The 23,699-nt window shown below is 44.1% G+C and overlaps 1 protein-coding gene across 4 annotated transcripts in view; it reads left to right on the plus strand.

Annotated features, from left to right (window-relative positions):
• ICE2 (interactor of little elongation complex ELL subunit 2) overlaps positions 1-23,699 on the plus strand; it is a 68,940-nt gene that overhangs the window by 3,475 nt on the left and 41,766 nt on the right. For all 4 annotated transcript variants that reach the window (XR_013347252.1, XR_013347253.1, XM_077827623.1 and 1 more), the window contains exons 3-4: positions 19,050-19,317; positions 21,281-21,400. Coding sequence is in view for 2 of the 4 variants with exons in the window: in XM_077827623.1 (XP_077683749.1) it covers positions 19,050-19,317; positions 21,281-21,400 (388 nt within the window). In the remaining 2 variants the exon portion in view is untranslated. The remainder of the gene's footprint in view (positions 1-19,049; positions 19,318-21,280; positions 21,401-23,699) is intronic.

Raw genomic sequence — 23,699 nt, forward strand, 5'->3', positions numbered from 1 at the left:
CCCTGAGATTCTATGATTCTATGATCCTGCTGCCTGAGGCCTAATACATTTGGTGAGGCTGGCTGTGTCCCACTCCCTGACTCTCCATCTTTATCTCATTTGGAGAAGGCTGGTGATGATGTCTGAGTTAAAAGACGTGAATAAATGGGATTCTAAATCTATTTCTCTGTCTTCTGACACATGTCTATTCATGTCTTAAAGAATTCTTTGAGGGGGTCTACAAGCATGTGGACCAAGGGGGTTCAGTGGATATAGTGTACTTAGATTTTCAGAAATCCTTTGATGACTAGGTCCCTCATCAAAGGCTCTTAGGCAAAGTAAGCTGTCATGGCCTAAGAGGGAACATCCTCTCATTTATTGGTAACTGGTTAAAAGATAGGAAACAAAGGGAAGGAACAAATGGTCAGTTTTAGAATTGAGAGAAGTGGTGTTCCCCAGGGATCTGTACTGGGACCAGTCCTATTCAACATAATCATAAATGATCTGAAAAGAGGGGTGTCAAGGTTCCTCCCCCACTCTGAACTCTAGGGTACAGATGTGGGGACCTGCATGAAAAACCTCCTAAGCTTATCTTTACCAGCTTAGGTCAAAACTTCCCCAAGGTACAAAGTATTCCACCCGTGGTCCTTGGAATGGCCGCTACCACCACCAAACTAATACTGGTTACTGGGGAAGAGCTGTTTGGACGCGTCTTTCCCCCCAAAATACTTCCCAAAACCCTGCACCCCACTTCCTGGACAAGGTTTGGTAAAAAGCCTCACCAATTTGCCTAGGTGACTACAGACCCAGACCCTTGGATCTTAAGAACAATGAACAATCCTCCCAACACTTGCACCCCCCCTTTCCTGGGAAATGTTGGATAAAAAGCCTCACCAATTTGCATAGGTGACCACAGACCCAAACCCTTGGATCTGAGAACAATGAAAAAGCATTCAGTTTTTTACAAGAAAACTTTTAATAGAAAATAGAAGTAAATAGAAATAAAGAAATCCCCCCTGTAAAATCAGGATGGTAGATATCTTACAGGGTAATTAGATTAAAAAACATAGAGAACCCCTCTAGGCAAAACCTTAAGTTACAAAAAAGATACACAGACAGAAATAGTTATTCTATTCAGCACAATTCTTTTCTCAGCCATTTAAAGAAATCATAATCTAACGCATACCTAGCTAGATTACTTACTAAAAGTTCTAAGACTCCATTCCTGGTCTATCCCTGGCCAAGCACAGCATACAGACTGACACAGACCCTTTGTTTCTCTCCCTCCTCCCAGCTTTTGAAAGTATCTTGTCTCCTCATTGGTCATTTTGGTCAGGTGCCAGCGAGGTTACCTTTAGCTTCTTAACCCTTTACAGGTGAGAGGAGCTTTCCCCTGGCCAGGAGGGATTTCAAAGGGGTTTACCCTTCCCTTTATATTTATGACACGCCCCCCAAATCTCAGCTAGGGTGAAACACTGGCTGGGATTTCTTCCTGGAGCTCTAGGAAAAACAGAGTTAATAAGACACATGCATCTCTAAATATACTACCAAGTACATAAAGACTAACAATATTTTCCACATCTCAAGGACGATTTTAACCAGTTGATTCTGGGAAACTTTCACGGGATAGTGCATCAGCCACTTTGTTAGAAGCTCCTGAGATGTGTTGGATGTCGAAATCAAAATCTTGGAGAGCTAAACTCCACCGAAGAAGTTTTTTGTTAGTTTCCTTGACGGTGTGAAGCCACTTCAGTGCAGCATGGTCGGTTTGCAGGTGGAAACGCCGTCCCCAAACATATGGGCGTAGCTTTTCCAGAGCATAGACAATGGCGTAACATTCTTTTTCAGTGACTGACCAGTTGCTTTCCCTCTCAGACAGTTTTTTGCTGAGAAACACTACAGGGTAGAATTCTTGATCAGGTCCTTTCTGCATTAAAACTGCTCCCACACCACGCTCAGATGCATCTGTGGTTACTAGGAACGGTTTGTCAAAGTCTGGGGCCCTTAGTACAGGGTCAGACATGAGTGTCGCTTTAAGCTTGTTAAAGGCCTTCTGACACTTTCCGGTCCACTGAACAGCATTTGGCTGTTTCTTTTTGGTTAGGTCTGTCAGTGGGGCAGCGATTTGGCTGTAGTGCGGTACAAATCGTCTGTAATAACCAGCCAAGCCTAAGAAGGATTGAACCTGTTTCTTTGACTTTGGGACAGGCCACTTTTGGATAGCATCCACTTTGGCCTGTAGGGGGCTGATAGTTCCTTGACCCACCTGGTGTCCAAGGTAAGTCACTCTGTTTAGGCCTATTTGACACTTCTTAGCCTTAACAGTTAGTCCTGCCTCCCTTATGCGCTCAAGGACTTTTTGTAGATGTTCCAGGTGGTCTGCCCAGGAATCCGAAAATATGGCCACATCATCAAGGTAGGCGACTGCATATTCTCCTAATCCCGCTAGGAGACCATCTACAAGTCTTTGGAAAGTGGCGGGTGCATTTCGCAGCCCGAAAGGGAGTACATTAAATTCATACAGCCCGAGATGTGTGATGAAGGCTGACCTTTCCTTGGCAGATTCATCTAGCGGTACCTGCCAGTACCCCTTTGTTAAGTCCAAGGTAGAGATGAACTGGGCCCGTCCCAGTTTCTCTAACAGTTCATCTGTGCGTGGCATTGGATAGTTGTCTGGGCGAGTTACAGCATTTAGCTTACGGTAGTCCACGCAAAAACGTATTTCCCCATCTGGTTTGGGAACTAGAACCACTGGAGATGCCCATGCACTTTCAGAGGGGCGGATTACACCCATCTGTAACATATCCTGGATCTCCCGTTCTATAGCAGTTTTAGCTTGAGGAGACACCCGGTAAGGTTGGACCCTAATTGGGTGAGCATTACCTGTGTCAATGGAGTGGTATGCCCGTTCAGTCAGTCCTGGGGTGGCTGAGAACGTTGGCGCGTAGCTAGTGCACAGCTCCTGGATCTGCTGTCGCTGCATACGCCCAAGGGTCATGGAGAGGTTCACCTCTTCCACACCACCAGCACATTTCCCTTCGTAGTAGACACCTTCAGGCCACTCAGCATCATCTTCTCCCTGGGCTGTAAACTGACAAACCTTTAATTCTCTGGAATAAAAGGGCTTTAGAGAATTAATATGGTACACCTTAGGCTTTCGGTTGGAGGTGGGGAATGCTATGAGATAATTAACAGCTCCCAGGCGCTCCTGGACCGTGAATGGCCCTTCCCACGATGCTTCCATTTTATGGGCCTGGAGCGCCCTTAAGACCATGACCTGGTCTCCTACTTTGAAGGAACGCTCTCTGGCATGTTTATCATACCAGGCTTTTTGCTCTTTTTGAGCATCCTGTAAGTTTTCTTTAGCAAGGGCTAAAGAGGTTCGGAGGGTGTTTTGTAGGTTGGTTACAAAGTCCAGAATGTTAGTTCCTGGAGAAGGTGTAAATCCCTCCCATTGCTGCTTCACCAACTGCAATGGCCCCTTAACCTCACGGCCATATACAAGTTCAAATGGGGAAAACCCTAAACTGGGATGTGGTACAGCTCTGTAGGCAAAGAGCAACTGCTGCAACACTAGGTCCCAATCATTGGAGTGCTCATTTACGAATTTACGTATCATGGCCCCCAAAGTTCCATTAAACTTCTCCACCATGCCATTTGTTTGATGGTGGTAAGGAGTGGCAACCAAGTGATTTACCCCATGAGCTTCCCAAAGGTTTTTCATAGTTCCTGCCAGGAAATTAGTCCCTGCATCTGTGAGGATGTCGGAGGGCCAACCTACCCTGGCAAAAATGTCTGCTAGTGCCTGGCATACACTTTTAGCCCTGGTGTTGCTTAGAGCTACTGCTTCCGGCCATCGGGTGGCAAAATCCATGAAAGTCAGTATGTACTGCTTTCCTCTGGCTGTCTTTTTCGGAAAAGGACCCAGAATATCCACAGCTACTCGCTGAAATGGAACTTCAATGATGGGGAGTGGTTGTAGAGGGGCTTTGACCTGGTCTTGGGGTTTTCCCACTCTTTGGCACACCTCACAAGACTGGACATAGGTAGAAACATCCTTGCCCATTCCCTCCCAGTGGAATGACCCCCCCAAACGGTCTTTGGTCCTGTTCACCCCAGCATGGCCACTAGGGTGATCGTGGGCTAAGCTCAAGAGCTTGGCCCGGTATTTAGTTGGAACTACCAACTGTCTCTGAGGATGCCAGTCTTCCTGGTGTCCACCAGAAAGAGTTTCCTTGTATAAAAGTCCTCTTTCTACAACAAACCTGGATCGATTAGAAGAGCTGAGAGGCGGTGGGTTGCTCCGTGCCGCTGTCCAAGCTCTCTGGAGGCTTTCATCTGCTTCCTGTTCGGTCTGGAACTGTTCCCTTGATGCTGGAGACATCAGTCCCTCATTGGATTGTGGACCTAGGCTTGGTCCCTCTGGAAGCAATATAGGGGATGGAGCTGTTTCTGTTGACTGTGAACCGCTCTCCGCTGGTGCACTATGTTGGGATTCAGGCTCCGGCTGAGCCTCTTGTGTAGGGTTATCGGCTGCTGCCAGTTCAGGTTCAGTGGGGCCCTCTGGTGTTGAGGTTGCAAGTACTGGATTCAGTGCTGACACAGGGTCTGGTGTTGGTTGTTCGGCTGGTTCCGGTTCTGGGACTGGTTCCGTCTGGGTCTCTGGGACTGGATCCACTACTGCTGTTGCAGACATTGGCCTAAGGTCCAGGTCCATCACCTCTGACTGGGTCCTGATAGCAGTTTCCGGAACAGAGCTAGGCCTCACGGCTTGTTTAGCCTGGCTGCGGGTGACCGTTCCCACCCTCTTGGCCTGCTTCACATGATTGGCCAAGTCTTCCCCCAACAGCATGGGGATGGGATAATCATCATAGACTGCAAAAGTCCACATTCCTGACCAGCCCTTGTACTGGACAGGCAACTTGGCTGTAGGCAAATTGAAAGAGTTGGACTTGAAGGGTTGAATCGTCACTTGGATCTCTGGGTTGATTAAATTGGGGTCCACTAAGGAAGCATGGATAGCTGACACTTGTGCTCCGGTGTCCCTCCACGCGGTGACCTTCTTCCCGCCCACACTCACAGTTTCCCTCCGCTCTAAGGGTATCTGGGAAGTATCTGGGCCTGTGGACCTCTGGTGTGATTCCGGTGCAATGAACTGTAATCTGTTGGGGTTCTTGGGGCAGTTGGCCTTTACATGCCCCAGCTCGTTACATTTAAAACATCGTCCAGCTGACGGGTCACTGGGGCGAGGAGGGTTGCTGGAGAACGGGGTGGCAGGACGATAAGGGGTCTGGAGGGTTCTTTGGGAGGTAGGTGGGGCCTTGGGCGGCCCCCGGTAATAGGGTGTGGTCTGGGGTGGTCCCTTCTGGTCTCCGCTCCAACTGCGACCAGTTTTCTTCTTCTCTGCCACCTCCACCCATCTGGCTCCAATCTCTCCTGCCTCGATTACAGTTTTGGGTTTCCCATCTAGGATGTATCTTTCTATTTCCTCAGGAACACCCTCTAAGAACTGTTCCATTTGCATTAGGAAGGGCAAATTTACTGGAGATTCAACACTTGCTCCTGATATCCAGGCATCCCAATGTTTCACAATGTGGTAGGCATGTCGGGTAAATGACATGTCTGGTTTCCACCTTAGGGCTCTGAACCTCCGACGAGACTGCTCGGGTGTTATCCCCATTCTGACTCTCGCCTTGGATTTAAACAGTTCATACTTGTTCATGTGTTCTTTAGGCATTTCAGCTGCCACCTCAGCTAAGGGTCCACTGAGCTGCGGCCTCAGCTCTACCATGTACTGGTCAGTAGAGAGGTTGTATCCAAGGCAGGCCCTTTCGAAGTTTTCTAGGAAGGCCTCAGTATCATCGCCTGCCTTGTAGGTGGGGAACTTTCTGGGATGGGAAGTGGTACTTGGAGAAGGATTACTAGGGTTTGTTGGGATATTCTGCTGAGCCTTTATCTTCTCCATCTCCTCCACATACTTCCTCTCTTTTTCCTTCTCCTCCAGTTCTTTGTCCCTCGCTTCCATAGCTCTCCTGTGAGCAGCCGCTTGGTGTTGTTCTGCCTCCCTTTCTTGTTCCTTCTTCAGCCGCATGAGTTCTATCTGTCTTTCATGTTCCCTTTGTCTTTCCTCAGCCTGAAATTTGGCTAATTCCAGCTGTAGTCGAGCTGAGGATTTGGTCATTCTAACCTCTCTGTTTTTAACTAACTTTACACCCGAGGTTTAGAAATAAACAAACAAAACTTGGCTGTAAAATTTTGCTGTGCTGGAATAGAATACCTATTCTCTGATAGTGATTGTCAGCCTACAGAAAAAGACAATTCCCTTGTCTCTGTTCTGGGCCCAACTTAAAGCAAAAAACCTCCAAACTACTTGGAAACCTGCTTACCCAGCCCAAAGAAAAAGCAAATGGGTAGAACACACACCCCCTATTTACTTTTAGGAAGAAAAGAAAAAAAAAAAAACCTCTGGGTTGGAAGACTGTGAATTTCCCTGCAGGAGTTAAGTACCCTGCCTCCAGGCAAAGAAAACCTGCAATTCACAAGATAATCCCCTTTTGTCTCTGCTTGGCCACAAAGCAGGGAAAACCCAAGATGCTTTCAGTTTCAAAGCTGCTTCAAAGCCACAGGAAAAAAAAATTCCTTTTTAAAATCTGTATTTCTAGTTCAAAAAATCTCAACTGGATCTCAAAATGATTTCAGGTTAATCCCACCACTATGCCACCATGTCAAGGTTCCTCCCCCACTCTGAACTCTAGGGTACAGATGTGGGGACCTGCATGAAAAACCTCCTAAGCTTATCTTTACCAGCTTAGGTCAAAACTTCCCCAAGGTACAAAGTATTCCACCCGTGGTCCTTGGAATGGCCGCTACCACCACCAAACTAATACTGGTTACTGGGGAAGAGCTGTTTGGACGCGTCTTTCCCCCCAAAATACTTCCCAAAACCCTGCACCCCACTTCCTGGACAAGGTTTGGTAAAAAGCCTCACCAATTTGCCTAGGTGACTACAGACCCAGACCCTTGGATCTTAAGAACAATGAACAATCCTCCCAACACTTGCACCCCCCCTTTCCTGGGAAATGTTGGATAAAAAGCCTCACCAATTTGCATAGGTGACCACAGACCCAAACCCTTGGATCTGAGAACAATGAAAAAGCATTCAGTTTTTTACAAGAAAACTTTTAATAGAAAATAGAAGTAAATAGAAATAAAGAAATCCCCCCTGTAAAATCAGGATGGTAGATATCTTACAGGGTAATTAGATTAAAAAACATAGAGAACCCCTCTAGGCAAAACCTTAAGTTACAAAAAAGATACACAGACAGAAATAGTTATTCTATTCAGCACAATTCTTTTCTCAGCCATTTAAAGAAATCATAATCTAACGCATACCTAGCTAGATTACTTACTAAAAGTTCTAAGACTCCATTCCTGGTCTATCCCTGGCCAAGCACAGCATACAGACTGACACAGACCCTTTGTTTCTCTCCCTCCTCCCAGCTTTTGAAAGTATCTTGTCTCCTCATTGGTCATTTTGGTCAGGTGCCAGCGAGGTTACCTTTAGCTTCTTAACCCTTTACAGGTGAGAGGAGCTTTCCCCTGGCCAGGAGGGATTTCAAAGGGGTTTACCCTTCCCTTTATATTTATGACAAGGGGTAAACAGTGTGGTGGTAAAATTTGCAGATGATACAAAACTACTCAAGATAGTTAAGTCTGAAGCAGACTGCGAAGAGCTACAAAAGGATCTCTCAAAACTGGGTGACTGGGCAACAAAATGGCAGATGAAATGTAAAGTAATGCACATTGGGAAACATAATCCCAACTATACATATAAAATGATGGGAGCCTAAATTAGCTGTTACCATTTAAGGAAGAGATCTTGGAGTCATTGTGGATAGTTCTCTGAAATCATCCACTCAATGTGCAGCGGCAGTCAAAAAAGCGAACAGAATGTTGAGAATCGTTAAGAAAGGGATAGATAATAAGACAGAAAATATCCTATTGCCTCTATATAAATCCATGGTACACCCACATCTTGAACACTGCATGCGGATGTGGTCGCCCCATCTCAAAAAAGTTATTTTGGACTTAGAAAAGGGCAACAAAAATTATTAGGGGTATGGAACGGCTGCTGTATGAGGAGAGATTAATAAATCGGGGACTTTTCAGCTTGCAAAAGAGATGACTGGGGGAGGATATGATAGAGGTCTATAAAATCATGACTGGTGTGGAGAAAGTAAATAAGGAAGTGTTATTTATTCGGTCTCATAACACAAGAACTAGTGGTCACCAAATGAAATTAATAGGCAGCAGGTGTAAAACAAACAGGAAGTATTTTGCCAGAGGATGTTGTGAAGGCCAAGACTATAGAATCATAGAATTTAAGGTCAGAAGGGACCATTATGATCATCTAGTCTGACCTCCTACACAACGCAGGCCACAGAATCTCACCCACCCACTCCTGTAACAAACTGCTAACCTATGTCTGAGCTACTGAAGTCCTCAAATCATTGTTTTAAGACTTCAAGGTGCAGAGAATCCTGCACCAAGTGACCCGTGCCCCATGCTGCAGAGGAAGGCAAAAAAACCCCAAGGCCTCTGCCAATCTGCCCTGGAGGAAAATTCCTTCCCAACCCCAAATATGGCGATCAGCTAAACCCTGAGCATGTGGGCAAGACTCACCACCCAGATACCCTGGAAAGAATTCTCTGTAGTAACTCAGATCCCACCCCATCTAACATCTCATCACAGGCCATTGGGCATATCTACCGCTAATAGTCAAAGATCAATTAATTGCCAGAATTAGGTGATTCCATCATACCATCCCCTCCATAAACTTATAACAGGGTTCAAAAAAGAACTAGATAAATTCATGGAGAATAGGTCCATCAATGCCTATTAGCCAGGATGGGCAGGGGTGGTGTCCCTAGCCTCTGTTTGCCAGAAGTGGGAATGGACGACAGGGGATGGATCAGTCAATGATTACCTGTTCAGTTCATTCCCTTTGGGGCACCTGGCATTGGCCACTGTCGGAAGACAGGATACTGGGCAAAATGGACCTTAGATCTGACCCAGTATGGCCGTTCTTATGCCTATTTACATAGATTCAGCAGTATCTAGGCGCTTTATAGGCAAGGAAGAGAGCAAAGAGCAACTAAGCTAAACAAACTACATTTAGCAAGGAAAAGGGTTGCAATAAAAAGCAGCAACGATATTGGCACACGTGCTGTTAATGCCACAACTTTTGTTTCTTCTTGTTGTTTTGCTAACACTTGTTGAAAGTAGGACTAGCATTTGTAAGGCTTATGGGAGTTTTCTTGCTATATGTCAGAGCACTGGATTCTAAATGAACAGAATACAAATTTGAAGTCAGTGTTTTGAGAGGTGTTCAGTACTTTAAGGCAATGTGACAAGCAATCTGCCCTCTTTTCAGTAAACCGAGTATACACTTTGTTTTTTAATCCATTTCTCTGTCTTCTGACACTGGTTTTTTTTGTTTGTTTTTTATAGGATAAGTAATGTATTTTTTAAAATAACTGAATCTGTTTCAGAAACCAAATAATTACAGGAATATGTATAGTTTAAATATTTCCGCTCAATAGATAGTAAACCAACCATTTGAAAATCAGTTCCTTCATTTACATGTATATGTCAAGACCTGAGTTCGGGTTTCCCTTCCTACAGTGGCTTTTGTGGAGTACAGTAGTCCTAGTCAGTCATTGACCTGTCACTACATTGTGCTGTGACTCTGCCCAGTAGGACTTGGACTGATGCTACCTGTCACATAGGCAAATAGAACCATCCTGTGGAAAGTACTTGCATTTCCCAAGACCTGGATGAAATTTGGCACTGACCGCCAGTGAAATACTGTATATACTCGTTCATAAACTGATTTTTTTTGGTAAAAAAGTGAAGCATCAAAGAGCGGGGGTCATATTATCAACTCGTCTACACCAAAATTGGATGATTTTAAGCTTTATTGAGTTATTGAATTGAATATCTAATACATTTTGGTTTTGTTTACCTGGAGCATTCGCAGGCATGGAGCCCCTCAGCTCCCAGTGGCTGTGGTTAGGCATTCCCAGCCAATGGGAGCTGCGGGAAGTGGCGGCCAGCAAGTCCCTTGGCCCGCGCCGCTTGCTGCAGCTCCCATTGGCTGGGAACGGCAAGCTGCGCCACGGAGAGTTGAGGGGCTCCGTGCCCGCGGACAGTCCAGGTAAACAAAATGTCCTGACCCGCCAGTGGCTTACCCTGACAGGCCGGAGCCAAAGTTTGCCGACCCCTGTTGTAGATCACTGACGATGGAACGTCAATTCTGGATTCTCTTCTTTAAAAAATTGCTAACATTTTATTTTTACTTAAATTGTATATTTGTTATGTTATAATTGAGATAAAAGAAGTATTAATATAAATAAAACATATGGATATCGACTATACAATTTTTCTCAGTTCATGTCCATGTAAACAAAGCACTTAAAAACACGTGCTTCCCTAAAGTTCAATTTTCCTAGTACTAGCTGTTTGCTTTTCCTAGTGTTGTTCTACTACAGGACTATATTATAATTATTTTTATAGTGCTTACTTATATTGATGGTAAAATAATTTATTGATATCAATGCTGCAGCCTTTTAAAGTTGCAAAGGCTTCATTTAGTGGACTAGCTTGGCTTGAAATGAATGCTAAAATGAAAATGCTACGCCTTACAAGACAATCTGAAAAATTCAATGAACGATAGTACTATGGCACTGGTGTCAGTCCACTGCTGTGTAATTTGATCTCTTCGTGCATTTCTACCAATGGACCTCGTAAATCTCGAGTCAATCTGAAAATATAACGCACAGAATCGATGGAATCGGTAATAAAATTTAAATAGCCTGTTATCGCCACAGACATGCCAATCTACAGGGCTGCTTTGAAATAAACAAAGAACAATAATAATTTGGCAGTGATAAAGCAGGTGACGTTTCTATATAAAGTCCTGTAAAATGTATAACTAAATTATTATTTTCTAAGATTTCCATGCTTGTATATAAAATGAACAATGGTGAAATCAAAAGAAAACGGTCTGCTTATCACACAGCGTTCAAACTTGAATATGAATAAAGTTGTTGAATATGCAGAAGCAAACAATAATTGCTCCGCTGCTCGTGAATTCTTGTATCAATGAGACACAAGTACGAGAATGGCGAAAAAATAAAACATCACTAAAAGACATGCAAAGAAGCAAGAAAAAATGTCCAATGAGATGTGCTTCATTTCCTGAGCTGGAGAAAGGTCTCACTGATTGGGTTGTTAGAATGTCGACAAAATGCGTATGTCATCACTAGAACTGGAATTCGTCTGTGTGCTCTGCAAATGTCGAAAGATGCCAAATACTAGTCAGTAAAGCCGTCAATGTCTGTCGCATCAGCAGGTTGGTGTACTCGCTTCTTGAACCGTTACAGTCTCTGTCTTTGTCAGCAAACATATATAGCCAAAAGCTGCCAAGAGCTTTGGAAGAAAAAAATCAAATCTTTCCAAAAGTTTATTATAAAACATCAAAAGGAATATGCATTTGAGCTGTCACAAATACGAAATATGGACGAAACACCGATGACGTTCGATCTCCCAATCAACAGAACAGTAACTGGTGTTGGTGAAAATACAGTTTTAATTACAACCACTGGTGATGAAAAAATCCATTTTATGGTGGTTTTATCGTGTTTGGCCAATGGGTCAAAGCTCCCTCCTATTGTTATTTTTAAAAGAAAAACCTTGCCTAAAAACATGAAATTTCCTGCTGGTATCATCGTACGTGCACATGTAAAGGGATGGATGGATGAATGAAAGAGGGACTATTGAATGGCTGGGAAAAGTGTGGAATAAGAGACCACGAGCACTTTTCAAGAAACCTGCAGTGCTCGTTTGGGGCATGTTCAGGGCACACAAGATGGATGAGGTGAAAAATGTGGCCAAAAAAATGAAAACTACTTTGGCTGTAATACCTGGAGGCTTAACTTCTGTCCTACAACTGCTTGATGTCTGCCTGAACAAACCCTTTAAAGACAGGCTACGCAAAATGTGGTCTGAATGGATGTGCTAAGGCATGGAGAAGTTGACAAAAGGCGGGAATCTTATGAAGCCCGAAATCAATCTGGTCACCTAGTGGGTCAAGTACGTGTGGGAGTCCTTTCCCTCGGAAATGATAGAAAAATCATTTCGGAAATGCTGTATCAGCAATGCGCTCGACGGGTCAGAAGACGATGCCATATTTGATGATGACACAACAGAGACTGATGATGAGAAGGAATCGGAGCCTGAAGATGACACTGCCAACATCTACGATGACAATGCAGGTACAACTGTGACTGAAGCCGAGTTTAATGAACTGTTTGGTGAATCGGAGACTGATTAGGACTTTGAAGGATCTTAAGACTTTTTGAATAAGTACCTTAGAACAATATGAAACTTTAAAATCAGTAAATGGATGTTTAAAACATTGACTGACTGTAATTTTGAAGGTGAATACATATTTTTTCAGTTATTATAACAGCAGGTTTTTCGTTAGATTACATTAAAATAATTCTAGCAAAACTTTTGAGTGTTTCTTGTGATGCCAGCTTTTTAAATATAGCAGGGGTCAGCAAACTTTGGCTCCCAGCCTGTCAGGGTAAGCTGCTGGCAGGTTGGGACATTCTGTTTACCTGGAGTGTCCACAGGCATGGAGCCCCTCAGCTACGGTTTGCCGTTTCCAGCCAATGGGAGCTGCAGGAAGCGGCGCAGGCCAAGGGACGTGCTGGCCGCCACTTCCCGCAGTTCCCATTGTTTGGGAATGGTGAACCACGGCCACTGGGAGTTGAGGGGCTCCGTGCCTGTGAACGCTCCAGATAAACAAAATGTCCAGGCCCGCTAGCAGCTTACTCTTATGGGCCGGGAGCCAAAGTTTGCCAACCCCTGAAATACACGGTCGGCTTATGAGAAGGTCATATCATTTTGTTCCCATTTTTACCTATCCATCTTGGGGGGTCAGCTTATAAATGAACGGGCTAATGAATGACTGTATACGGTACTCTGTATGCAGTTAGCTCTTTTGAGACAGGCGGTTCCCTAATTTCTTTTTTGCTTAAATTCAATTTTTAATTTTATTAAAATGACTACCAAGACAATTTTGGTGCTGTGGGGTGGAGGAAGGGGTGTGTGGAGAGGTATTAGAGGATGAGGCAGAGATGAGACTTACTGAATTGCTGTGATCAGGGGAGTTTGGACTTTGGAGAAATAACTCATTCCAAATGGGAAATATTCTGTTCTTTTCCAAATACTCCAGGAATTTGTGAATCTCTATATAGGGACCCCTGATAATATTTAACTGAGATGCCACGCTTCTGTTCCCTCTCCATGGAAGCTGTAGCTAAGAAGAGGGTGGACTGCATAAAATGAAGGGCAAATTTTTAAACCGTCAGCTCAAATAAAGTAAAACTGCAAATATGAATGGAAAGGCCCTGTTGGATTATTTTGGTATGCACCCTGATGAAGATTTTGACAGCATTGCACAGTGAAATAATCTTGATGTGTTGCCATTTAATACTGTGCTGAATATAGCCAATTTAAACTGCTAGAATTTTTTGACATTCCTACACTGGCAAATCTGAGTCAGCATCTTGTCGCTGCTGCAGCTTAATTATATTTGCCAGTTTGTGCCACAAGGATGGACATATTCTTATATTCAGTGAGACAGCTGTGAAGTATTATTAAGAGTTGCAGACGTGATACTGTTAGGTATGAATAGCTCTTGTGACATTTTTTAGTGCTGAAATCAAATCTCTAAAATATGTTTTTTCCAAGATCAGCAGTTAATGTTCATTTTGTTAACCTAAATATGCTCGTTTTTAAGCATATTTATTGTAAATATATAAGGGCTCAGTAAGCCTTCTTATACTGAAGTTGTTTTAAGAACCAATCTTATTACATACCTTGCTTCTTGTTGCTAGGACCATTTCCTCCTCCATGCCTCTCCTCCTTGTCGTGTCCAGCCAGTGTTATCTTGCTTTAACAACTGATTCCAGTACTGTTTAGTATTATAAATGGAGCTCTGAATAGTGTGCTTCATTATTGGGAAAAATCTTCTCTGAAATCTGGACTTCCCTGCTGTTAAAGCCATATGTCTTCCATTTTAAAAGAGGCTTAGTGTCGAGTACTTCTCATTTGCTATCATAACTTTGGTTCAGGAGTAAGTGAGGCCTAGTTGATTATAAGTTGTTGACACGCAGTTTAACAAACATAAGTAACAGACTCAAAGTGGTGTCCGAACCTGCCAGAACAACAGATGCAAAATGTAGACCAATGGTACTCCGACCTCTGTGGTTCAGGAGCCAAATTAGCGGTCAATATTACCCAAAAGAGCCACAGTAGTGTGAATTCATTGTTTCATTCACCGTTATATCTATAATTGTCACAGCAAAATGACTGACAAAGTATTCTACAATTGGTTAATAATGTAATAAAAGTATCCTGACTGGTTAATAACTTAGATTGGCTGTTAATTAAATCACAGTGTTTTAATATCATCTCCTGCAAAGAGCCACAGGAGACAAATTAAAGAGCTACTTGCAGCTCCTGAGCCTTGGTCTGAGTATTACTACTCTAGATAATCAGCACCCCTCACAACATACCTTTCAATATCCATGGGTCTATGCCTATAATATGTGCTGTACTTCATTCAGTGCACTAAGTGTTCCAATAACAGTTATGTGGGTGAAACAAGACAATCACCACACTCTCAAATGAACTCATGCAGAAAAATGATAAAAGACAAAAACATCATATTACCTGTGGGTGAATGCTTTTCACAAAGTGATCGCTCTATAGCTGATCTGTCAGTTTGCATCCTCAAAGGCAGCCTGCACAACACCTTAAAAGACAAACCTGGGGGCTTAAATTCATAATGTTTCTAGACACTAATAATCATGGAGTGAATAGAGACACAGGATTTAAGGCTTATAACAACAATCTATAACCTACTAATCCCCTATCCTTTCAGCTTTTTTTTCCCTCCTATGACTAGAGAGATTTTAATGGGCCACTTCACTTGGAATGGTCCTTTGAAATTTGTTAATTACTTATGGTAAAGAATCTATGCCGCTGTGTATTTAGCTGTGACACTGCGAGTATGTTTCCCAAACCTGAAGAAGAGCTCTGTGTAAGGCCTGGTCTACACTACTCCATGGTAAGGGCAATGTAAGCTGCCTTGCATCAACCTAGCTGTGGAAGTGTCTTCACTTAAATTTGGGTCCCGCTGACATAAGTGCCTCTCTGCGTCGACATAACACCACTTCCCGAAGCAAAGTAGGGCTTGTCAATACTGGCAGGTTTTGTCGATGAGACTAACATTGACATAAAAAAATCGACAAAAGCAAAGTCGCCAAAGTGAGTTTACATTTGCTCCCTGTCGACAGATCATGTCCACATTCAGGGCACCATTGTCAACAGTATGTATCCCACAGTGCCTGGTGATACCATCTGTCACCAGATGTTGTGGGAAGACAGAAATGGAGTGTGGTGCAAGGAGTGTTTTAACAACAGGCTGAGCAGATGCCGCATGGTAGTTGAATGTGCCTTTGGCCGTTTGAAAGCTTGCTGGTGGTGTCTCAATGGCAAGCTAGACCTTACCGAGGATAATATTCCCATGGTCATAGCCTCGTGCTGCACTTTGCATAATCTGTGTGAATCTAAGGGTGAAATGTTTGCTCAGATGTGGAGCACTGAGGCAGAGTGCTTGGCTGCACAGTTTGAACAGCCAGATGATAGGGCTGTCAGAGGAGCCCAGAGGGCTGCTATTAACATCAGAGAGGCTTTGAGGGACCACTTTGACAATGAGGGGGACTAACACGTCTGCTTTGGAGTTGCTTCCCTGGTGCATCCACATACAATTTTGGGGCCCAAGATTCATGCAACAAAATGCTTTAGAAGCCTGTTCCCAAGAGTGAATTGATTGCTATATGCTTTTGTAGAACACAGAGTAAAAACTCTGTACCTTTATTTACTGGTAAAAAGGGTAAAACCTCACAACTGTGTGTAGCTCCAGCTATCATTCTGCAAGCGGATGGAGTGATGGGGAAACTCAGGAATGCTGTGAAGTGAAAAGGAATGTGTGGGCATAGAGGGGGGTGCGGCCTTTTGCGAATACTAGCAATCACTTTCTCACTGACTCTAGGCAGGCACACAGCTCTGTGAGCACCCCAATCATGGTGAGTGTTGGGAGTGGGGGGAAGGCGGTTGTGCGTACGGACAAAACAGTCACTGCTTGCATGGCAGCTTTTCAGGGAACTCATTCTAAAATTATCTCTCACTTTTTCACAGGCAGCCAACCTGCTTGCTGACACCTCACTGATGTGGGTGAGCAGGGAAACCAGGGCACAACTAATGTATGCTTGCGGCTTTCACCCGGGTCTATATGCAGCTCAGCTATGTGCCGCTTTGGTTCCAGCTCCAGTGATTGCTAAATGGCATGGTACAGTTTCCTACAATGGAGGAACTAACAAGGCTGCAATCCCTGGGAATCTGTGGCAGAGGATTAACAAGTACCACTTGGAAACTTTCCAGAGCCTCTCTCTGAAGGATTCCCTGCAGGTCTCGATGTCCATCGACACCCTGCTTGGCCATGCAGATTAGCTACACATGGCAATGTCCAGCTCACACAAAACATTACCTGCCTCCCACTTTTTGATTCCCTACACAAACCATAGCAACTTACCTGGCGTCTCATCTGCTTCCTGCTCCCCGTAGAGCACTTCTGGAGTGGAGAAAAGTTCCTGGCTGCCTGCCCCACTGGGCGACCCCGCTGGGAGCTCCACATCCTCTTCTAGCTCCACTTCTTCATCCAGAATTTCAGCGTTCAGGTTACCTCCTCTTTCTGCTGCCTCCGCAGTATCCACGGGGCTATCGGCGATGGAGATGAGGTCACCACTGAGGATAGCATTCAGCTCCTTATAGAAGCAGCAGGTCTTAGGTGCACCACCGGAGCAATGGTTCGCCTCCCGCGCCTTATGGTACACCTGCCTCAGCTCCTTTATCTTCACTCTGCACTGCTGCATGTCCTGATCATAGCCCTTTTCGAGAAAAGCCTCAAGAAATTTGCCCATATGTGTCCCGATTTCTGTGGGTCATTTGTAGTTGCGACTGAACAGACTCCTTTCCCCATATACCGATCAGATCCAACAGCTTAGCAGTGGTCCAAGCAGGAGTGCGGTTGGTGGAATGGCAAGCCATGCTTACCTGGGAAGCCACCAAGGAGGAAATTATATTTAAAATTCTCGGGGCTTGCAAGGGGGAGGGGTGGGTTGGCGGCTGCAGGGCCGCGGAGTTCAAACCGCTGACCAGAGCGGCAGCATGGGAATTGTCGGACACTTTCTGGAGGCCAATAAAATTGGGGGCGGGGGGAGGCGTTGTATGTACACTGGCTGTTTGTTGACAATAAAGGGAGGGGAAAAGACAAAAGTCTCTCGCAGGTGTGGAAATTTTTGGCGACAAAACTTGCCAGCATAGACAAGCCTGTAGAGTCAGTCGATGTAATGAGGTTGGTGCAGTGTCAGTGTAGACGCTGAGTTGCTTACATCGACTGTTACTGGCTTTCAGGAGTTGTCCCACAATGCCCAACAATGGCCGTGTGCATCCTCGCCAAGAGCATTTCTATCAACTGTACTGTCAACACAAGGAGTTAAGCTTACAAAAACACAAGAGTTTAGTAGCTGTGGTGGCTGTGTGCTGATGTAAGTTAATTCAACATAATTTTGTAGTATAGACATGACCTAAGCTAGAGAGCTTGTCTCTCTGAGTAACAGCAGTTGGTCCAATAAATGATATTACCTTACCCATTTTGTGTCTGTAATACCTGGGACCAACGTGGCTACAACATTGTACACATAAGTAGCAGACAGTAGATGAGGAAATGAGGCCTCATCCATAGTGAAGACATTTCCAGAACAAAGAGGACCTGTGTTTTGTGATTGGCTCTCTCATCTAGCTATCCAGTGTAACAAGTTATTATATGTGATGTCTCCTGGAAAAGTGGAGTTGATCCAGTACAAATAATTACCACATTTTTCTTCTTTTGAAGTCAGTGGTGAAACTCTCATCAGTCCTAGGATATGACTAAATTTAGATGTGTCTAAATATAGATGGGGGAATGGTGTTATAACACCATTGTTCTATTAATTATGATTAAGATTGCAAGTTTGTCATGGAGGTTATGGAAGTCAGGATTCTTGGACCTCCATGTCTTCTGCAGCGGCCAGTGTGCCTGGCCCAGGGGAAGCTCAGGCAGCCTCTGCGCCAGGTACGCTGGTCGCTGCTAGGTCAGTCCCGGGCCACCGCACACCCCCCACCCCAGCAACAATGTTTGGGTGTGGGAGGGGGCAGGAGGTTGGGGCGTGGGACGGGGTGAGGCGGGCTCTGGGTGGTACTTACCTGGGGGTCTCCCCAGAAGTGGCGACATCCCCCATGCTCAGCTGCTAAGCAGAGGTGTGGCAAGGCAGCTCCACCTGCAGGCACCACTCCCACAGCTCCCATTGGCCGTGGTTCCCAGAGCCCCCCAGGTAAGCGCTGTCCAGAGCCCGTCCCATGCCCCAACCCTCCGTGCCGTCCCATGCCCCAACCCTCCGTGCCCTCCCACACCCAAACTCTGCTGCTGGGGGTGGTGCAGAGCCGGGTAGGGAGCCTGCCAGCCCCACCAGCACCAGCAGGGATCCCAGGCTGCAAGCCACTGCCCGTACCCCTCTTCCCCCTGCACGCAGCCAGGCTGCCTTCCCCCAGCACCCGCAGGGCCCCCGGGCACCATCCCCCCGCAAGTTTTATTCACAGGTATTTTTAGTAACAGTCATGGACAGGTCAGGGGCCATGAGTTTTTGTTTACTGCCTGGGACCTGTCCTTGACTTTTAGTAAAAGTACCTGTGAATAAAACTTAGCCTTAATCATGATGTATTTTGTCCAATGATTGGAAATCTTAAGGTCTTCCATGACTGTCAGCATCAGTTTTCTCAAATACAAGTCTTCATGTGAAAAGTGTAAATTGTTTCACTTATTACTTTTCTTTCAGACATAAAGAAGAAAATGTAGAGGCATCAATAAACTCTGTAGAAGATGCAAAAACATTTAACACACAGGCTGCAGCTCCAGCTGAGGAGGAAGTTAAACCCACAGCTGATGATAATCCTTTTCCAGAGCCCAGAATCCCGTATCCTTATGTCTCTAGTCTAACTGAGAAGGAGCAGAAAACATATTTATATCTAATGACTAAGTTTTCAAAAAACCCTGCATCCTACCAATTTATTGCAACATATCAAAGAGAATATTCCCAGTATTTGGTAAGTGTTAAAATTGTTTTTCTCCTAATATTCCTTGCTGTAATAATCCAAGGGAAATTTTCTAAAAGTCATTTGATAAAAATGTGATTGTAATAATTGTAAGTCCTTAAACATTTCCAATTTCCGACATGTTTTATCTCCCCAACAATGAAATTTGATTTTTTTTTAAAGATAACTAAAAATGTACATTGTTGTTTTACTGAGGCTTTTTTAGGATAGTTGATGTCATGTTACTCTAAAAACATAGTTGAATAGTTGCCTTGATGCCTCCTGGCTTTCCTGTCCTTAAGTCAGTTGCTATGATGGTAGTTATTGGAGAAATGAAAGTGATGAATTGACCATAAAATAAGTAGTAAGTGGAGGACACACATGTAGAATTTCATAATGTCATGGACAAATGTTTTAACTGTATTAGAAGTTAGATGCATCATGATGGCTCTGTCCTTCTGTGGCGGGTGGTGGAGGCCCTGCCACATCCCGCCCCAGAAAAGGATAGTAGAGAGGTCCCTCAAGCTGTCTACAGCAGCTGTGTGGGAAGCAGCCAATCAGGGCCCAGCAGGCTAGTATAAGAAGAGCTGCAGGGCCAGAGCAAGATCAGTTCCCTGTTAGAGCTGGAGGAGAGTGGATGCTCTGTCTGTCTGGCTGAGAGAGCTGCAGGACCTCGGGCAGAGCAATGCTGGCAGAGGTCTGGGGGGAGGACACAAAGGAGCTCCAGCCTGGCTCCAGACCTGGTAGGTCTTCAAATATGTTAAGGACTGTTATAAAGAGGATGGTGATCAATTGTTCTCCATGTCCACTGGTAGGACAAGAAATTATGGGTTTAGTCTGTAGCAAGGGATATTTAGATTTGATATCAGAAAAAAACATTCTAACCATAAAGATAGGTAAGCACTTCTGTGGGAGGTTGTGGAATTCCCATCATTGGGGGTTTTTCAGGTTAGAGACACTGCTGCAGTGGTCTAGGTGTACTTGATCCTGCCTCTCAAGGTTCCTTCCAAGCCCACATTTCTATGATTCTATATGCTGATTATATCTTAGGTTGCATCTCGTAATACAAGACTAACTCATTAACACCATTGGAAACCTTCATGTTGACCTTCAGTACTTGCTATAGCAAGTAGTACTCACTGGAGTAGAAATGCACAAATATTCACTCTTTTAGTTATTCTGAGCAAAAATGTTCTAGACAATGAGCTACTGTATTTCTTTCCCATGCTGGCTGGATGCATCCAGAGCTTTGGAGCGGAGCCCGGAGCTGGAGCGCGGAGCAGCTCCGGAGCAATGGAGCTGCAGGTTTTTGCTGGAGCTGGAGCAGAGCCGGAGCACAGCTCCAAAGCCCTGGGTGCATCATTAGATATGAGTCCTGTAAGTGGCATTAACTGATTGATTGGCTGGGGCTGTTGCTCCGTTACATTGATGGTCTTATGGTTCTTTATTTATGGCAATTCCATTCTCTTATGTTGTGACAATGGATATATCTACACTAGAAAAATTAGTACCCATTTTTTTCAGCAATAGGGCTAGTGTGCTATTGTTAGTAGCATTGTAAGTGCTAATGTAGACAGGGCTCGTGTCAACTTGCTCTGACAATGCCTGTGCATCATGCTCCTTGGTTAAACTAATATTTGTTGCAGGAAGGAAGCTTCTTTTCTTAAGGAAATAGGCTCCCATTCTGTAATATTCTTTTGTATTGACTTCAGTGGAGGTGTACCAAGATCTAGCAGTGTAGAATATCTAGTGAGATCTGGGCCATAATGTCTTCAGTTCTTCACCAAGATACCTGCATTGCCTTTCTAGACATGTCACTTCTTGTGTGATTTAAATAACCTACTGGATGCTTTGTAATTATGCAATAAGGGTTTACCTTTACAATTACAGTTAAGTTATGGGGGGGGTTATTTTTTGTTTTTTCTTGCTATCTTCAAAATTTGACTCTCTTTTTTTGTCTTCTTTCTTGTTTCAGCAAATGAAAGAATTTCTGAACAGTGAAATTGCAGAATTTTTGAAGTTTGCACAAAATGCAGCCAAGAGTTGCGTTCAGGATTATGATACCATCTCTGAGGATGCACTGCTTTATACTGAGGTAACAGAAATGTTTGTGCATTCATTCATTGAATAAATAGATGAAAATATTGGGGGGGAAATAACATACTAGCCAGGGATGAGCAGATGTGCAGAGTATAAATTCAGTAAACTGAGGTAATTGAATATAAATAAAGAAATGTAGTTTGTCATCAGTGAAGCATGCAGTGTCCCTTCGGCAGCAGCTGGGGCTCCCCCGTTAGGTAGGCCCATCGAACCATCACCTTGACAAGCCCTACCTCCCTGCACCTGGACCCCTCTGACAAGCCCCCCACACCCAATCCCCATCCCACTGAGCCCCAGCCAGCTGCACCTAGACCCCAACCCCATCAAGCCCCACCCCCCAGCACTGGACTGCCTCCACTAAACCTCCCCCCTCCCAAACCCCATCTTCCCCAACCCAGACCCCCATGCTGAGCCCCAACCACCAGCAGAAACCCATTGCCCCTGCACCCGGAACCCCCCAACGAGCCCCTGTGTATTCAGATCTCCCACTGAGCCTCCCGCACCCAGATTGCCCCACCACAGAAACCTCTCACTCCACACCTGGATCCCCCCCACACTAAGCCCCTCCATACTTGGATCCTGTTGGGCTGAGCCTGCCAAGCCATACCTGGTGTGCCTCGCACAGTGGGGCAAGGCCCCAGGTTGTTTCTGGGGCAAGCCCAGCCCTTGCACCGTGTCAGGGTCAGGTGCAGCCTCACTGCCGAGTCCCTGTACTGCGGCAGGTGGGAGCTTCAGGGTGATCTCCCACCTTAATGCAGCCAGTGGCCAGTGCTCCCCACTGCCAGGCTGGAGCCACATTTATTTATTGACAATTAAAATTTGCAGAATTTTAAAATGTGCATATAATTTTAATTTTTGGCACAGAATTCCCTCAGTATGAGATAAGACTTTGCTATACCTCCTTGGACTCACTCGAAATCACTATCATAGAAAAGTGAAGGCAGTGTTATCGATCTGATGTCATATGTCATAGTGAAGTAGGGTGAAGGCAGCTCTCTGTTAGGTCCCAAATATTTTCTGTTACAGTGGTACATATTCCTTTAAAACTGTTAAATAGTGAATGGAAAAAATAAGAGCATCATAAGAATATGAATGGCAAGATCTGAATTTCTGCCTTATTCCTGTACTAATTTGCAATGGGAGCAGACATGTGGGGGACCCTGAATATGAAGTTGGCAAATATAAATTTTAATTAGAAGTTTTTTTATTTGTTAGAGATGAAGTGGAGAAAGTACTAATAAAATAAAACATTTTGATAATTGTGTATATTTCTAGTAGTGACTTACCTTGACGTGAAATAGTCTATTATTGTGTTAGAATGGTAAACTCTTCCAGATGTAAAATGTGTTACTTTCTGTCTTATAGCACAGAGCACTGTCTCAGTCCACACATCATAATAATTACAATATTTCTTAGTGAGTAGTTACTTCAGCTAAATTTGGTAATAAGGCTGACCTTATTTCACCTTAACATTTTCTTGCTTTGCAGTTTCTCGTACAGAAGACAGATTTGTTCTGTAGTTGAGAAATAGTTTGGGTAGACACAATTATTAGAATCCTGTTCTACATTATAGCTTTAGTGTTGTTTCAGAAAAGAAACAATAAGGAATAAAAACATAGATTTGTTTAAAATTGAGATTAGCCTTAATTTGTTCTCTACCCTTGTTATATATTGTCTATTGTTGCAGTTTGTGTCCATTTTTTTTTTTTTAAACAGAGGACCCTACATCTGGTCACAAAATGTGGCGTCATTCCTCCATGTCCTCTAGACTGTGATTTATATTTAACAAAATTACTTGACTCCAGTCATCTTTGAAGCAGCAATTGTGGACAGAGAATGGAATAATTTTTAGTTGGTGCAAGTAATGAATTACTAAAGTCCATGAGTACGTGATGTGAAATTAGTGTAATTTGTTTCCGCGTCCAGGGTTCACATGCAAATGAATGTGTTTCCACAGGGGACATTCCCTTCCTCTTTACCCTTGCATCCTTCACCTGAAGCCTACATAAAATAGATACCATGAAAAAGGAATTATTAAGGGTGTTTCAGAGTCCAACTAGAAGGCTGAGCCTCCAAAGAAAGTTGCTTATTTGCTGAGAGAAAGACTTAACTAGTTCAATGCAAACTGATTGGCCGAAACATGTATTTACAGATTGGTATCTGAATAAAAATCTTATTTTTAAGTACTCCTTATGCCTTCATATACTGTATTAACAGTGATCATTACAGCTCCATAGACTTAATGTATTAGTAGTAATAGGTATTTATTTGCGTTCTACATAAAACTCCAAAAG

The sequence above is a fragment of the Eretmochelys imbricata genome, chromosome 10 (assembly GCF_965152235.1).
Source record: "Eretmochelys imbricata isolate rEreImb1 chromosome 10, rEreImb1.hap1, whole genome shotgun sequence".
NCBI lineage: Eukaryota > Metazoa > Chordata > Testudines > Cheloniidae > Eretmochelys > Eretmochelys imbricata.